General features: G+C 44.2%; 1 protein-coding gene across 1 annotated transcript in view; it reads right to left on the reverse strand.

Moving 5' to 3' along the window:
* Positions 1 to 3,774: 3,774 nt before the first annotated feature.
* erc2 (ELKS/RAB6-interacting/CAST family member 2) overlaps positions 3,775 to 18,635 on the reverse strand; it is an 81,372-nt gene continuing 66,511 nt past the window's right edge. Inside the window, exons 13-21 of the mRNA XM_063216505.1 lie at positions 16,106 to 16,314; positions 13,981 to 14,009; positions 13,565 to 13,658; positions 10,105 to 10,116; positions 9,031 to 9,130; positions 8,299 to 8,459; positions 6,603 to 6,750; positions 5,064 to 5,816; positions 3,775 to 3,801 (exon numbers count right to left, since the gene is read on the reverse strand). Of these exons, the coding sequence (XP_063072575.1) occupies positions 3,775 to 3,801; positions 5,064 to 5,816; positions 6,603 to 6,750; positions 8,299 to 8,459; positions 9,031 to 9,130; positions 10,105 to 10,116; positions 13,565 to 13,658; positions 13,981 to 14,009; positions 16,106 to 16,314 (1,533 nt within the window). The remainder of the gene's footprint in view (positions 3,802 to 5,063; positions 5,817 to 6,602; positions 6,751 to 8,298; positions 8,460 to 9,030; positions 9,131 to 10,104; positions 10,117 to 13,564; positions 13,659 to 13,980; positions 14,010 to 16,105; positions 16,315 to 18,635) is intronic.

Consider the following 18,635-nt stretch of genomic DNA (forward strand, 5'->3'; position numbering starts at 1 on the left):
CCATTTTGACTCAACCCTTCTGAATTGCTTTAACTTCACCAGCATTACATTGGTCATACCAGATAGAAATCTTTTTGTAATTCAGCCACACATTTAGTCCCCCTATGTGTCAGGGATGAGAAAGATAGAGTATCCTGGAGGATATGGGGAGTATACTGGAAGCAGAGCGGAGCTTCTTTGTTTGGGTTGATTTGTTTGGCCTGATCACTGAACATTGCAACTTGGCGTGTACCTGTGAAACGTACATGCCTGCACTGCAAGATATACAGTATTTCTACAACATTAAAACTTAAGAGGAATTCCATTCTAATTGAATTAGGGTCCATTGGCCAAAACTTCGTGGAATTGGGCCTTCTCCTTCGATCCCCTTCCCGCTCAGAGACAGATCAATAAGGAAAAATGAGGAACCAAAAAATAAAACACTCACTCTCTGTCTATCTCTCTCTCTTCGGCAAAACAGAAATCTTAAAGTTAAGGACTAGAATACTGAGGGCCACACAGAAACGTAAAAATCTCATTCTAAATATTTTAAGTCACTATTTTCTGAGCACGCAAAGACACGTTTTTTAAAATTAATATATATCTATTTTTAATATATATTCATATATTTATATTTATCTATGTAGGCCTATATTTATATATGTATAGTATATATATAATGTATTGAGGCACAAGCCACCAAGTTCAAAGGGACACTATGGAGTCACAGAGATAAAAGTTACGGTAGGTTCAGTGCAACAGCTCGGGATGAGCTGACGAAAACAAATGAGAAGGCTGAGGGGTATCACTTGGTCGTTTCACTGTGGGGACTGACCCACACTACTGGCTCAAGAGCCAATGACACACACACACACACACACACACACACGCACGCACGCACGCACGCACGCACGCACGCACGCACGCACGCACGCACGCACGCGCACACACACACACACACACACACACACACACGCACACGCACACGCACAAGCACAAGCACACACACACACACACCATATAGAGCAGATACGTAGATCCTCTTAAGAGAGCTGATCCTGAAGTATTAAAATAATATATCCATCACCCAAATTTAACAACTTAATTTCCAGGAAGATGACCTGTGCTATAGTTAAAGAACCAGACCAAAAAATGTGAGTTAACTGGGATTTTGTTTGTTTGTTCATGGTTCTTTTTGATGGGTTCTGTTTTACTGCCGTCTTGACTGTCTGTCTGATCACACTGATGAGACAAGAAGACAATACACCTAGAGGAGTGGGTACAGAGAGGCCAAAGATCCCTTCATGTATGCATGTTGGAGCACCAGTTGAAGCACCATTGGAAATAGACCCTTGATTAGGGAGAAGAGGTGCATAGGTGCAAGAGATCTGCCAAACCAAAACACACTCTGTAGAGGAGCTCCAAGAAAGTCCAAAACTGACCAGGTTTGACTACGACTCGATTGACTGAATGGCCTATGCTGCACACACGCACATACCGTACATACATGCATCAAAATAAACTCTCTTGACTTTTTTGTTTTTTAATCTCTCAGTCGGGTAACAGAAAAACACCTCTGAAGACTGCATAGAGGTCAAATGCTTCAGAAGGCAGAACTTATGTAAGAACATGTGCTGTATGGAGTAGTAGACCGTACATTTGCCATACACCCAGAGCCCTCCATGCCTTTGTCCTTGACTGGGAACCCTGTGCCCATGGCTAGGGTTCCGCTGGCCTTGACTAGGGTTCTATTGCCCTTGGGGTTTATTCGCCCTTGCCCTGCTTGGCTGGGGTTCCCTCGACCTTGGCTGGAGTTCCCTCGCCCATGGCTGGGAGATTGTGCTGGGAGATTCTGCCTGTCAGGCGTTTGTGACAGGAGGGTGTCCCCTGGAGGGAGGCCATTAGGAGGCAGAATGCCAGACTGTTTCTTCCCTGATATGTAATGTATACTGCATGATAGGAGAAAGCTGTTAAAAACAATGTTTTCATGAACAATTTGTCTGGCAGGCTTCCACTTCACATTTCAATCACAACAAAATCATGATATAACACAAAAAGCTGAAAGTAAAGACTGAATTGATACAAGGGCAAAAATCTTGGCAGCCAACATTGCAAAGGTAAAATTAGGGCGAAAGCTAGCGGCAGTGCAACCAGATCAAGAATTGTAGGTGAGTGGGTGTGATTAACCACCAGCTATGGGAGGAGCCATATGGAGAGGCCCTAGGTGGGAGTGGCCTTATTCCCCAACTGGGCAGTGCCAAGTGAGCGTCAGTGAGGGGGCGGTCGGGGGGCCTTCACCCCATGTCCAAGACGCACAAAAACGTTTCCAAACGTTTAGGAACGTTGCACGTTTTGGCCAATCAAAAAGGGAGCAGGAGCAACATGTTCCAAAGCCGTGCAGTGGTTGAACATGGGGTCCGCCTCCACCTGGGGAGTACCAAGTGAGCGTCAGTGAGAGGGATGGAGCCAGGCAGATAGTATATGAGCAGAATCACGTTCAGGTCAGGTCAGATCAGTTCACGCAGGATGAGCTGAACAGAGCGGAGCGGAGCAGAGCAGAACAAGACAGACGCAGGAGCAGGCAGGCAGGCAGGCAGGCAGCAAAGAGAAGCCAGCAGCTTGTCTAGTAGTCTACAGCTACGTTGGTCACTTGATAGATATCATCAGTCCACCACAAAGAACAAGATACAATGATCCCTCATGGAGGTTCTTGCTTCTCCAGCATAGCCAATTTGCCTGGCTTGTCTGGGCAGAGGAGAACATTGTTTCCCGCTGCCACACATTGTCAGTATGTGGAGATAGATGACATGCCCATGTGTACAGGTCCACACACCATCTATGGTCTACGGTACTCCTGCCGCCGTCTTTAGCCCCAGTCACCTGTTGACAACACAAAGAGGAAATGATCTGAGTGAATTGAAGTAGAGTTCAAATCAATGACCTGAATAAAGAAGGCTTTGTACTTTCGGGTATCGTGTCCGTGTTTATGAATGAAGATTGTCAGTTGCGATTCTCTTTATATAGTGGCACAACCCGATGTCAAAATCGGATACTATTTTCAAGTCATGTAGTTTAAGCCCAGCCTTACCTGCTCAGCTGTCAGTCTCTTCGCTTGGCTCTCTCTCTCACGTGTCTCCACCCCCGCAACTCAAACGAGACAAAATGGCCGCCCGTGTCAGTGAAGTCAACAACAGATTGAAGGTAAGTTCTGGTTCTGGTCAGGTGTTGTCTGGTCAGATGGACAGTGTGTTGTTTCAGCATCATGGCATGGCTCTTCTCCTCCAGTAGTGACGGAATCATCTGTACAGGTCGTGTGCGAATCTGATTTAGACACAAAGAACTAGTAGAAATGACTGCAGAAAAAGAAAACACTTTTGCTCTATACTACACCAACAAAGCAAAAAGGCAGTAACTGCATTCTTGTGGAAAATCAGTTATTATGATTTTAATGACAAACATATCAAAATATAAATTTAACTAAAATGATTGGTCTGCAAAGTATGTGGCAATATAAAGTAACAAAACTGCCACATCTCCATAATCTACCTAATACTACTTACGTAGGCTGGACAACAGGACCATTTTAAAGTCATTTTTCTCAGTATTCACTGCCTTTTTTGCTTTGAAGGACAGAATAGCAATTGTGACTAAATTGTGTCTGTCACTTTATCAACTGTGGCTGTTATGGTGCTTGCATCTTTGTACAGAGCCAAATGCTCATATACGGTAAAGGTTAACTCATGCAAAGTCACTCACCCCAACAAAATAACATAAGAGCTTTGGTTTTGGAAATGGTTATGCCCAAATGCCTTCTTCATCATCCTGTGGGCGTTAATAGTAGTATTGCAGCGGGTCAGTGTAAAGCCAAGTGGACAGAGCAGCGGGGGGTGCAGGAGGAGGGAAAATGACAGAAGGACAGAGCTTGGTTAGACCAGAGATCAAAGAGGAATAGAAGAAAAAGCGGTAACACTTTATTTTAGGGATACATCTATTAGCACTAATACATACAATGTTAATGCTTGCATAAGTCACTTGTAAGGCATGTGCTAAGCAAATGCTAAGGCCTACTAGGTCCTTACTAAGGTTAAAATGGTAATAAATCCCTTATTGTGCATGAACAAGACATTTGCGAATACATGCCTAACAAATGTCTGATTTTGCCTTGTACATGCCTTACAAGTTACTTATACAGGGACATTGTATGTATTAGTGCGAATAGATGTGTCCCTAAAATAAAGTGTTACCGAAAAAGCACACAGATATCTCACGTCTGACAGGTGAGAGCAGCAGAGTCTAATCCAGGTGAACAGTGCGGAGGAATCTCTGAAGTTTCACAGATGAAAGATGACAATTGTGTGGAGCCCGTAAAATGACAAGTGAAAGTAAAAATAATATCTACGTATGTGTTTCTCCTGCCCACCAGAAACGTTCTCGTGCGGTTTCTGCTGGGCACCAGAACGTTTTTGGTGCGCACAAAAAAGTTTCTGGTGGGCACGAAAAACATGTCAATTGACTACAAAAGAGTTATGTTGTAAGCAACCAGTTTTCACCAAGGTGGTTCTAGTTTCTTAAGGTTACAGTAGAGTTACAGTAGCATTAGGGTTAGGGTTGTCTAATCATGTGCATCATTGGGACGGGCCATCTACTACACTTCCTCCAAGAATGTCACATACAGTACGTAGCAGACATGTGGTGGTTGCACTTGAGCTAAAGTCCCAACCACAAGTCTTGGTTAGCAAAGTTAGTTGTGTTTAAACCAGAAAGGAAATGCTTCAGCCAAAAAGACACTGACACACAATACAGGTTACACATACACACGCAGGAGGTATCACTGTGAAAGTAAAGCAGAGGCCGACAAAGTGGACTCACAAAGTACATGAGGACAGACTGGATAATTATACTCTTAGAATCTCTGGCACATGTCCTGCAGTTCTTTCCTTGTGCCTGTGAACTCACCACAGGTGACTATTTCACTTATGAACCGATCGACCTGTGGATCAGCACTTTCAGTGAACTGACTGGAACAATCTGTTTAGGGGTTTGGTGGAGGAGGGAGGGAGGGAGGGAAGTAGTGGGTTACCCACCTGGTCTGGGGAAGGGCGGTGTCCATGGGGGGGCCCGCGACCAGGCCCTCGGTGGTGGGGTGCCGGGTGCCGGGGGTGCTGCCCATGTGGGGGTGCGCCGTGGGGCGGGTGGTGTGGGTGCTGCTGTGGGTGCTGCTGTGGGTGTGGCTGGGGGTGTTGTTGAGGATGCTGTTGTGGGTGCTGTTGTGGATGCTGTTGGGGGTGCTGTTGGGGGTGCGGGTGGCCCATGTGGGGCGGTTGCTGCTGGGGAGGGGGGCCATGGGGGTGCTGGGAGTGTTGGGCGTGTTGGGGATGTTGGGATTGTTGAGGGTGCTGCTGGCTGCGGGGCTGCTGCTGTGGCTGCTGCTGAGGGGGCATTGGGTGATGAGGATGGTGCTGGTGCTGGTGATGGGGGACCTGGCCACGGTGCCCGTGCTGTGAGTGTTGCGGGGGCGCCTGGGGGTGCTGTGGATGCTGGGGGTGGGGAGGGTACTGGGGCTGGGGGCCCTGGGGGTGCGGGTGCTGGAGCTGAGGGGGCTGCGGGTGTTGGGGGTGAGGGGCATGGGGGTAGGGAGTCTGGGGCGCGTGTTGGGGGTGTTGTGGATGTTGTGGGTGCTGGGGGTGTTGTGGGTGCTGGGGGTGTTGCTGGGGGTAGCCTGGCTGAGGCGGTCCAGGTTGAGGGTGTGGTGGCTGGGGCTGCATGTGATGTGGAGGGTGGGGGTGGTAGTGGTCATCCTCGTAATTATCAGCTATCAGCTTCATTCTGCTCTGGGTCTGTGAAGCAAAATAAACATTTTCATTGTCAATTTAAGAGGCTTTATGGGGTTACTATGTATGTATTAGCTACACATGAGACTTCTAACGTGCTCTACAATGGCAATGTGCTACATAGTTAATAATTAATTTCACAAAGTTAATAAAAACAATGCATCTCTAAATTTGTGACACGGCCCAGTTAAACGTGGAGTATTAAGCCTTAGGTTAGGTAAGCTTACATAATACAGTGAATAGCTTTTGGCAGATGGGCAAATAGCTCATAGCTTTTCTGCAGATGGGCCCATCGATTCACTCTTTGATGAAAACACTCAACTACTGTACATCATAACAACATTATTATGACAATGCAGAGTCTTGAGTAACTGATTAATACCTGGTCATTACCATTTTGGTGTTAATAAGGTTATAACAGAGGCCCATTAATACACAATACATGTTGTAGAATTAATTCTGTGTTGGCCATAGCATTGGCTCTACTCTGCACTCTCAGAAATAAAGGTACAGAACTCGTCGCTGTGGCAGTACCCTCAAGGGGAGTACCATTGTGTCGCTTGGGTGGTACCTCAAAAAAGAGGTGACAGATGCCCATTGGTCGACATTGCAGGAAACTGACCGCGCCTCTTCTTTGGGATACAAATCAAGCAACACAATGGTACTCCCCTTGAAGGTCCCGCAACACAGCGATGAGTTCTGTACCTATATTTCTGAGAGTGTGTGTATTGAAGTGACACTGATATAACATTTGTTATTTTCACAGCTTATGCACATGTAGGCCTACAGCACCTGCTGTTTGAGCTGATGCATGAGCTTGTCTTTCTCCCTCTTGAGCGAGAGCACCTCGTCTTGCGTCTTCTTCTTGTTGGAGGCCGAGAGCTCCAACAGAGCAATGTTGGCATCCTTCTCACTGATGGCTGCCAGCAGAGCCTGTTGCCTGCGGAGACAGAACACACGTTCCCACGGTAACCCAACATGCTCAAGGTGAACCTTCGCCATCAGCAACACAGGAACGACACGTGCGGAACACACATGACCATAACGACAGCTTGGGGACACATACAAGACAAAGACACGCCTTGGGGACAAGGCAAGACACAGATTTGATGCATGTATTTTGACCACAGGTAGAAAAGCACTCATCTTATAAGCGTCCATCAATACATCAAATCAGTAATACAGAACAATTTTTGAATATTCAAGGCTTTGTGAGGTCAAATCATCTTTTGGTATATGTACTGTTTGTCGCTTAGCATTTCTGTCCACTCTTGTCATTCATTTCTTATTTGATCCCACTGTTATATTCATTAGTCGAAGTAACCATCCTATGGTGCGATTTGAAAGGATCAGGTCTTTTAAAAATGCAGGACACTTCATTAGCAATAATGCGGAACAGGTTCAAATGGCATTTCAAAATTTTAAAGCAACGCTATGTACCTTCTACCTCTTCAGGGTAGGATTACTTCAAATGTTCACAGCCAAAAATGTTCAGCAGCTGAGGCTTGTTGTCAAACGTGTCCCAGCACAAGCGTCAGAGATACATAACATACATTAACCTTTTGATGAGCATGACGTACCTGTAGGCCTCTACCGACTTGCTATGTTAATTCAATAACCTGAAAACATATTGCGTAGAACACCTTTAATCAAACCTAATTGGACACTCTACAGCAGGGCTATTCAAATGGAGACCCTGGGGCCAGATGCGGCCCTTGGATGGCAATGTTCTGGCCCCCCATAAGGTCAGAACAAAATGAAAACAAATGTGTGTGCTATCTGTGGCCGTGTATAATTTCCGATCACTAACACTTCCGGTTGGGGATATCTCTACTATGCATTCACATGAGAGTGAAATCTTATCTAAAACAGTGTCATAAATAGACCATCCTAAGGCTACTAAGAAATAGAGAAGCGAATATCTGTTCTGTCTGGAAAGCTATCCGCTTGTTTCGCACCCTAACCTCAGACACCGTGCTGCTCGCAGTTATACAGATTCTATGTTGAGCCCCTTCACTGGAGGGAATTTGAAAAACTGGCCCTCGTGACTTTTAATTGAATACCCCTGCTCTCCATGTTCTTCTCAAGAGGAATAGAGAGATAAGGCTATGAAGCTGTTCACACATATGTTGATATTAAAAAACGCATTGGTTTAGGTCTCTCGTTTACACTGCGCATTTCAAAACTCCAGTTTTCAAACTATCCCATTTAGGGAGCTAAAACACACCTGTCACAATGGAGTTATTAATATTATCCACATGTCGCGTTTATACATAAACGGATTAAAAATATCTGCATATGAAAGCACCAGACCATAACTTCCAGTTCGACCCGCGATCATTTCCCAATCTTTCTCCATCGCGCTCTCTCTCACATACAGTACCCCTTTCCTGCCACTCCCACTGCCCAGTGAAAATAAAGACATAAAAGCTATCCATCCTAATATCTCATAATATATTTTAAGGAAACGTAGTGTGCTGCTGCTCACTTCATCTCCAGGATCTCTTCTAGGTGTTTGCGCCGCTCCTGACGCATGTTGGTGAGGTGTCCGTCCCTCTCGGAGAGCGACTGCTGCGAGGAGGACAGACGCTGTTTGGTGGCGTCCAGCTCCTGTCTTGTCTTCTCCAGCACATTCATCAGCTCCTCCATCTTATACACACACACACGGATGAACACACACACACACACACACACACACACACACACACACACACACACACACACACACACACACACACACACACACACACACACACACACACACACACACACACACACACACACACACACACACACACACACATGCAGGGACACGCACACAGACACATACACACACACAGAGTATAAGACAAACCAGTGGTTGCTCATGCTACTCTGTAGTACTCTATACGCCATGTGTGCAAATCTCTGTTGTACAATGTATATTGTATAATATAGGCAGCTTTATAATTCAAACATCGTGTAAAGTTCTGGTTGGCTGACCAGAATATTTTAGTGCACTGTTGGCTGTGAACCTTCAAAGATTATAAGAAAATCCATGTGTTCCCTCCAAAATTATCCCCACTGCCATACCAACGCACACACACACACACACACACACACACACACACACACACACACACACACACACACACACACACACACACACACACACACACACACACACACACACACACACACACACACACACACACACACACACACACACACACACACACACCTTTGGGTTGTCCATGGGGTTGTCCTTTCGTGCATCCTTCTTGTCCCCTGTGGTGCCCAGTTTAATGTTTGGGCCCTTTTTGCTTTGGTCCTTGGTTTGCCTTCAGCAGGGGAGACAGGGAAGACACGCTACTCAGCACATCTTTATTCATTATACTGCGCATACGACTTCATCATTGTAGCCTACTGCACTAACCTTAGATTACATTGCATTACTACAGCTGAATTGCCAGCTAGAGATGCTTTTAGTCACTCTCTACGTACTGCATGTACAGTATAGTGTGTATTATACTACTTTACATTGCATTTACCTTACATTACATTTGGCACACAGTTTTATTCAAAGTGGCTTACTACAGTATGTGTATGTGCGGTGACAAATACATGTTCTATTTGATTCTATTCTATTCTATTCATTACTAATCTATTCTACAGATGTTTTTTTCATAAATTTCCTCTGCTAGTACTGCTGGAACTAGTTATACATTCATTTGTTATGAGACATACACAACATTCAACACAAGAAATATCACCACAATATTTAAATGCCACTTATGGGACGCACAACCAAATTCACACTGATCTAATGACATTCAAACAGAACTTACAAGAGACAGTCAGTGAAAAGCACAAAACAAAAACAAGCACAAAAAAGTAAATGAAATAAATAAAATGGAGATCTGGACATTTTTCAGACACAAACTAATTTAGTAACATCCTACACACAAGAGCCCAGTACAACATGTGCTTGTGTGAGACTCCAACCAGACTTGGTGATTTAATGAACACTGATGACGAGCAACCAGTAACATACAGTACAATAGACACACATATATAAAGCACAAGGGTTTGATGAGAGTCAGGAAGAGGGGGTGAGGATAGGGACAGGCTTGGCATTGCTAACCAGGGCTACATTTCCTGACATCATATCTGCTCACCAGTTAGGACCATAGTTGGTTGGCAATTGCACTACAACTAAATCACTAACTTAGTTAGCAAATATGACTTTGAGAAATGAACTACAGGCTAGCTTAAGGCAGGTGGGGCGGGGCGCCCCTGCTGAGCCTCCACTTACCTGGGGGCGAGGCTGCAGGCAGGAAACAGGAAATAAAGCAGAGCAGGAGCAACAGGAAGAGGAAAAGGAAAAGAAGGGGGCGGAGCAGGAAGTAGCCACAGGACCAGGAAGTGGAAGAGGAAGGAGATAAAGAAGGAGGAAAACCACAGGGGCACACATTAGAGTTCACCCACAAAGCACAGCACGGAAAGAAACAGAACCAGAGAGAGCTATGGTTTACAATCCATCTAACCCAAAATGAACAATAAATCCATTCGGGAACAGATTATAAAGTCACACTAGCACCATCCCCCTGCACCCTACCCCTCCCCTGCACCCCATCTGAGCAACAGCAGCCAATGCAGGATGCACAAACGGCTCATCTGAAGAGGAAGGCATCGCACTTCTCCACAACACACAGACATCGTGGTGGAGCCTGTGAGGAGTGCAAGGGTGCACTGCCAACATGCAGAACCAGGGGGAACCAGCCAGCCGCACCAGGCCGCAAGTGTGCCAGGGAGAAGGGGAGGAAGCAGGGGCACAAGAGAGGCACATCTGGGAGGGGGGAGAGGGGTCACTTCCAGGGGTTGCAGAGGGGGTATCATATCATCACAAGAAGGGGCAAATAGAGATAAGAGGGATCAAACTAGGGGTGACAATCTGTCCGGATTTCACCATTCACGTTCAGGTTTTTACGACCTGTTACCGATGTGACGTGCATCCCACAATCCATCCACAAGCACTTGCGAGGAGTGCAGGTTAGATCATGTGATGGGACATTCTGACGTCGTAAACAGGACATAAAAACGGAACTTGAATGACGAAATCCGAACAGATGGTCACCCTAGGTCATATCGGCTGTCTCCCAATGTCCTTGCTAGGACGTGAAACGCCCAGTGATTGGATACTTCGTGGAGTTCACCAAAGAGTATCCAATCACTGGGCGTTTCACGTCCTAGCAAGGCTAGATCATTGGACATTGGGAAACACTGACTGTCTATCATAACCGAACAAACCAGGAAGGGAAGGGTTAACACCAGACTAGCACTAATGCTTCTATAGCACACAACAAGGTAGTATAGAGGTGGAGACAGGAAGTACACAAGGGTAGAGGGGTAGGTCTATAAGGAGGTAAAGGGGAAAGAGGGGGTAGGGTAGCGGGTACAGGGCAGCAGAGGAAAAGAGAGGGTAAGAGGGGGTTGGGATGAAGCTTAATCTAAGGACACCAACACCCTACATTTCCTGATCTCCTCATCACTTGTGATATTGCAGCATGGGGGGCCCATGCAGGTTACAACAGAGCGCTCGAGGGAATAGGGGCCATTTCGGGGGTTAACTTGGCAAGATTGGGAGCAAGCTAGTGCTAGGGGACAGTAGTAGTGGTAGTAGTAGCAATAGACGTAGTTGTAATAGTCGTAGCAGAAGTTGTTGTAGTAGTACGTAGTAGCAGGAGTAGTAATAGTAGTAGTAGTAGTAGTAGTAGTAGTAGTAATAGTCGTAGTAGTGAAAGCAGAACACACGTGAGAGTACCAGGCATTGTGTTGGTAGTAGTGTTTGGTGGTAGAGACAGACAGGAGTGTGGAGATGACTTGGGAAGGGTTGTGGAGGCACTGAAAGGGGAAATGATGGGGAGGGAGCTGGTTAGAGCTGACATGAGTGGAATGGGCTGTATGGGTGGGGATGTTACTGGGTGGGACAGCGTCTGTGTACAAGACAAACGAACAGCGTAAACATCAATAAAGCATGAACAAACTGAAGCCCAAAATACACATAATATTTATTTTGTGTGAATATTTATTTGTGTGTGTGTGTGTGTGTGTGTGTGTGTGTGTGTGTGTGTGTGTGTGTGTGTGTGTGTGTGTGTGTGTGTGTGTGTGTGTGTGTGTGTGTGTGTGTGTGTGTGTGTGCGGGTGTGTGTGTGTGTGTGTGTGTGTGTGTGTGTGTGTGTGTGTGTGTGTGTGTGTGTGTGTGTGTGTGTGTGTGTGTGCGGGTGGGTGTGCGTTTGGCTGAGTGTCGGAATGTGTGAGATAGTGGATGTCTGTATGAAGCACATTCTCTCACATAAATGAAAATGATTGAAACAAATAAAAAGTTAAAACATTAATGTGAAGACACACCATAAAAGTCAGTTGTAACATATTTGTCAAATTAGTGGCAAAAAATAAACTTTTGTGGATCTGTCAGCTTATTGAACTACAGTGGGTGTGTTTTCACTGTGGCCAAATGTAGACACATTAAATGCAGAGATGAAAACCGTTTGAACGGTTTCGACTTGAAAATATAAGGAATGAACCTCTGACGAGTTTAACATGACTTAATGTTACAGGAAAGACAGACACGTCAAGGTAGATTCCTCATTTTTAAATGCAAATAGGCATTAAGGAAATAAATGAATGAAGAGAAGAGAAAAAAGAGAAAAAGACAATATCCATGCCGACCCTAGCACAGCCGCAGGCACAGACACACACACTGACATGCTCACCGGAAGGCACACTATCTCATTTCAGATGCACGCACTTCAACGAAATAGCAAACACAATCTTGACAGATGAGCACACACATTAGAACAGATCTGTATGCGAAGGTGCGCAAATACAGTAATCATCGGGAATAAATACTGGTATTCCAGGCTAAGTAAATAAGGGTATTCCCAATCACATAAAGATCTGTGAGCTCCAACAGACGTGGAAAAACAAGCAAACATTGTGGCATTTTTTTTTGGTGAGGGGCAGTTCACACTACAACTATTCAGTCGCATTGTATTGTTCTTCTGTGCCATGACACAGCTGAGAAAAAGTGCAAAACAACTTACAAAACTCTCTGGGTTAAGATCTGGTAAACCTTTGGAACAATGTGTTTTTTCTCTGAAAAATGCCTCTACACTACACAGCCTGAATTCCAGCTGAATAGCAGCTGAATTACAAATATAAACTAAATACACATATAAGGCTGTTTGTAACTTTAAAAAAACACTTGAAATCTACAAGAAGCAGTAAGTAAATGCTTTGGTTTTGGAATGCAAGAAACATCTGTAGAGGGTCACCGGCAGGCCTATTCACTATTTACTGAAAATACTCAACTAAATGCATCACAAAAACATTGCTATGAAAGTACTGAGAGCCTTAAGTAACAGATTACGTCATAGCCATTACAATTTTGGAGACAGTAAGATTATAACATAGGCTCTGCGCAAAGGGGTCAATTATTCTGGAGGTGAAAAAATAATCACAGTGTGAACGGCCCCTGGACACACAAACACATACAACTGAACAGAAAAGACAGAAAGAGAGAGAGAGAGAGAGAGAGAGAGAGAGAGAGAGAGAGAGAGAGAGAGAGAGAGAGAGAGAGAGAGAGAGAGATTTAAAGACAGAGACAAACAGACAGAGAGAGCAGACAAACAGAAAGAGAGAGAGAGAGAGAGAGAGACAAGGCAGCCGACTGAGCCAGCCAAGCCTAATGTGTGCCAGGGCAGAGCACTCACTTTCCCAGGAGGTCCCATACCATGCCCCCAATCTGCTGAGAGGCAGCAGACACGGAGGGGGCTGGGTCAGGGGGGGCTCTGCCACCGGGACGAGAGGAGGAGGCGGAGGAGGGGCGAGAGGAGGAGGAGGAGGCAGACGTGGTGGAGGTGGTGGAGGAGGTGGTGAAGGGGGTGGTAGTGGAGATGGGGTTGGGGTTGGGACCAAGCCCTCCAGGGTTGGGGCCATAGCCTGGGCCTTGGCCAGGGCCGTGGCCAGGACCTGGGGGGTTAGGGCTGTGGGGGTGTGGGTGTGGATGTAGAGGGTACGGAGGGTTGGAGGGAGGCTGAGGATGTTGTGGATGGTGGGACTGAGGGTAAGGGGGATTGGGCAAGTGAGGCTGGGGATGAGGATGAGGATGAGGATGAGGAAGGCTAGCGTGAGGAGCATGAGGACCGTGAAGGGGGGCTGGAGGAAGGCTGGTATGCGAGAAGGGACAGCAGTACCCAGGAATCATGGACGCAGAAACGTATGAGTGCAGAAGCGATCAAGAGGAAAAAGACAGCAGAAATAGTATGAGAGAGAGAGAGAGAGAGAGAGAGAGAGAGGTGGGACAGAGAGAGAGAGAGAGAGAGAGAGAGAGAGAGAGAGAGAGAGAGAGAGAGAGAGAGAGAGAGAGAGAGAGAGAGAGAGAGAAAAGTGAGAAAGAGCAGAGAAGGTAAAGAGTGGCAGTAAAGTGGAGGAACAAGGCAAATGCAATGTTAGAGAAGAAAGAAGATGTTGGCAATGACATTGTGACAAATGGGGCATGAGAGCGGAAAAGAGGAAAAGGGGATTGAGAGGAGATATATTTATGGAATAGTTGACGTGAGAAGGAAGCGGGCCAAAATGGAAAAAAAAAGAAATGAATGGCCCAAGAAGAATGGACGGACAGCAAGAGAAGAAAAAGGACAAAAAAAGACACAAGAGAGGAGTGAGGAAGAGATACATGTGGGCACAATGGCCAAGAAGAATAAATGCACACACATTTAATCAATAGAACCAGCTGTCACCGGTCATAACAACAACATAATTGTCAAAAAGAGAAAAACACGCACATCCGTCTCAAAAAGATTGGGTGCAGGACTAGCAAAATCACATGAAAACTGAAAGTTAAGTCTGCAACACCGAGCTCCCATTTCTCTTATTTTAATGTCACGTTTCGGGCATTATGCCCTTCATGCCTTTCATGCAGAGTGACATATGTCTGATGAAGGACATGATGCCCGAAACGTCACATGAAAATAAGAGAAACGGGAGCTTGGTGTCGTGGACTTTACTTTCAGTTCACATAACAACATAACCACTGTTGCTCTCAGTGCCACAGCCTAGGCATGGTAGACAAGGACAGAGGCAATGGCACTCCAGCCTGATTATCATAGCCTTTCAAATCTCTTCGAAACTTGGTCTGACCAAGAGCATAGCAATTAATGCTTCCTTAACGACATCTTTTACCCGCCACCTCCCTTGCTACTGGTTGACTGATGTCCGACAAAGTTTGTGGAGTTCCCGATTTTTCCGGAGATCAGAAACTATTTACATCGCTCTTGGCCTGACTAGAAGCAACGGCGAAGGTGTTGCGTCACTAGGAGGGCTTGGCCTGGCTAATGGCACTCAGCACTTGGCTACAGTAGGCTTGCTGTCCGCACTCAGACAGTTTTACTTAGCCTACTTCTCAATGATCAAAAGAGCAATTTGATTTTTTCATCAGGACACCAGTTTAAGTGCTGTTGAGTCTCTGAATAAGTGTTCAAGTTTGACAATCAGGGAAACAGCATTCTGCTACCCTGACTTGTAATACTGCTGGACAAATCCAAATGAAGGCCAACACCAATCCAACAACTAAGGGAAAGGAAAATAAAGGGAAAATAGATATATATATATTTTTAAATACCCTTCACCACCACCTGGGAATCTCAAATGCCCTTGACATCCTGTTAACAGCATACTCAGCAATGTGATCAATATTATCAAACATAATAATCAACATACGTATAAGCCTATGTATATGATAATAATTTTCTGCAGTTAAATATGTACAGTAATAACCCTAAAATCTTGTTGAAATTGATAAAAATGTATAACACAATGTCTCATCATTATATTATTTCTTGTAACAATATCTGTCATTTTGAAATACTGTCATTGGTTGAGGACTAAGAACAGACATATAGAATGAACTGTAATATGAACTTCTGTTTTATCAGACTAGTTAAGCCTGTCTACCAATTCTCATTGCCCCTGTAGTTGACCTCCTACATTCATTTGAAAAACTGCACTTCCACATGTATGTGAAATCTTCTTCCAGCTTCTTTGGGGGACCCATTTCATCCTACCAACCTTAGTTTTCAAATCTATAAGAATAACGAAAGTAATGACTAATTGTAGCAGTGAAGTGGCACAATAATAATAAAAATAATAATAAATAAATAATAATAATATAATATATAATTATAATAATTATAATAATAATAATAATTCCTAGTTTCAGCCCGCCGAGAGCAGTAACGAGTGGTCCACGGTACCTTTCCAGTTCTGCTATCTTCTTGTCCTTGTCGTTCTTCTCTGTCTCGACCTCGCTCAGGATCTCCAGGAGTCGCTCCACCTCCTTCTGGGCCTTGCTCGACTCCTCCTTGTAGAACGCCACCTCCTTCTCCAGCAGCTTGACGCGCTCCGAGAACTCGGGGTTCCCCGCCAGACGGGACGTCTGCTGCTCGTGCACCTCGTGGGCCTTCTGCAAGGCAGCGGGGATACATACGAGCATTGTCATGCAACTTGAAACTATCATCAACACCACCACCATCAGCTTCATCATCCTCCTTGTTATTATTGCAAATATTGTAATTATTATGCAAGGCTGTGGGCAATCAGACTACTGTCATTCAACATGACACTATATGACCATAATCATCATGAGTATTTATAAGATTACTATTATTAGGCTATGCAAGTCATTGAGGGAGCATAGTCCCCCCTTAAGACATGGCATTATAAATTAGCTGTTACCAGAATGGCAATGACCAAGTCGTAATGTATTACTAAGGCCCCGTGTACTGTCATAGTAGTGTAGTACTATAGTCGTTAACTTTCAATGTCTATTACAGCGTGCCACAGGAGGTATGGCGTGCATTAAGGGGCTACTGTCATACAACATAAAACTACCACCACCCTCATCATTGGGGGATCAGAGTACTGTCATACAGTACGACATTAAAACCAACACTGCCTTGTTATAGTATTGTGTATCGTGTACTGGTATTGTGTAATGGAATTGTCCACTAATAAAATGATAGCTCACTAATAAAAATTATTTACAGAAAATGCATCTTAACTGAACTATTGGTATTCCACACCAGTAAGATAACAGCATGCCAGCAACAATTACTTTTTAAATCGGTCAAACTATGATTTGCAGGTTTGTTTGACTTTTCCATCAGTAACACATACAGAACAGTCCATAAGCAAGCTACAATTGAGACTACTGAAGCGACAGAAAGAATATCATAACACAACACAGCAGCCTGGACAAACAGTGGTGCCACAAAATATAGGATTACAAACGATTTTTTGCAAGAAATGTTGCTGCAACAGAGAAAACTCAACACACACAACACTCGACACGTAATCATCACTACAGGCATCGCTTGACAGCTTCAGCAGTGAACGGCAGTCAGGTTTTGGATTCAGTGGAAATTCGGCTCAATCAACGTTTTCTAGTAAAAACACCAAAAGCCATCTATTGTAAACTAATAACACCTAAGAAAGCAAACATAATGGTAGTATTGCATGCAAAAAGAAAACACATCATGCACAACTAAAACTAGAACAGCTGTGCAATCAATGGTTTCAGTGGGATGCCACAAATCACGTTTGTTTTGTGATCATCTTCAACAAATGGTAATAATGTGGAACTAATTACATATTTTGAGCATGAGGATAGAAATTGCCCCCAAACGTGGATGTCCACTATCAAGAAATCACCCAGCTACCAAATACAGCACCCAGACTTTTCAACACAATAGAACTCAGTTGAATCAGGCTCTTAATGTTTCACAAAAAAACTACAAGCTACGACCTAGTTTGTAGAAGGGGCCTAGCTGCACATTCAATGGTGTTGTTAATGTATTTTGGGATAATTCATTCATGAAAGAAAAATATCTGCACACATTTAGATCCTCTTTGTGTTCTTTTAATCACCAAGCTTTTGGTCAACAGACCTTCCTCAGGGTTCAGTCACAAGGCTCCTGGGGATGGAAGGCCTGTTGACCAAAAGTTTAGCGATTAAAAGACCACAAAGTGTCCAGACATCTTTCATTTTTCGCAATTTTTTGTTTATGTTTGGTACCTTAATTGTGAGTGTGGTACAATCCGTGTACATTGGATAACTAATTTACAAAGTAAATTGAAAAAAAATGCAGCATGGCTACTTAGGTGGATAAATTGACCCTGTCAGTAAGATCATCATCAGAATGCCATGAAAAGTCTTGTCTGTCAAAGTAGCAGCGTGGCTGTGTTGAAATATTGTCATGTGTTTCATCTCCATGGAGAAAAAATAAGCAAGTGCTGGCAATTGTAATAACTGGTTATTGTGTCTGACAGAACGACTATTGTGTTCCCATTATTGACTCAAAGGTGCCAAGTTCAACTTCCTATGATTGAAAAGATAGAGTAATGTTTGACATGGTAATACAGAGCAATGTTTGATCTGTCTTCTGGAGAGTTGAAATGAGGTCATTTGCTTTCATTCATAATACCTGTTTTGGCTGTTCTATAGTCTCTGGCTCAACTGCAACAACAATCAGTGAATGTACCCTTAGCAAAAGGTAGAATAACATATACATTTATATAAATATATAATAGTAGATATATGGAAAAGGTAGTAATTATTTAAGTAATTATTATTTTAGGTAGTTAATTATTTAAAGTATATTTAAGTATTTCAGACCATGGACTTACACTGTACAAGAAAGTGTACAAATGTAATACTTCTTCGGACTAAATCGAAACATTTTACGTAGAAGTACACGATGTAGTTCATATTAAGTATACTTCAAG

Source organism: Engraulis encrasicolus, chromosome 14 (assembly GCF_034702125.1).
Source record: "Engraulis encrasicolus isolate BLACKSEA-1 chromosome 14, IST_EnEncr_1.0, whole genome shotgun sequence".
In the NCBI taxonomy this organism is placed as follows: Eukaryota; Metazoa; Chordata; class Actinopteri; order Clupeiformes; family Engraulidae; genus Engraulis; species Engraulis encrasicolus.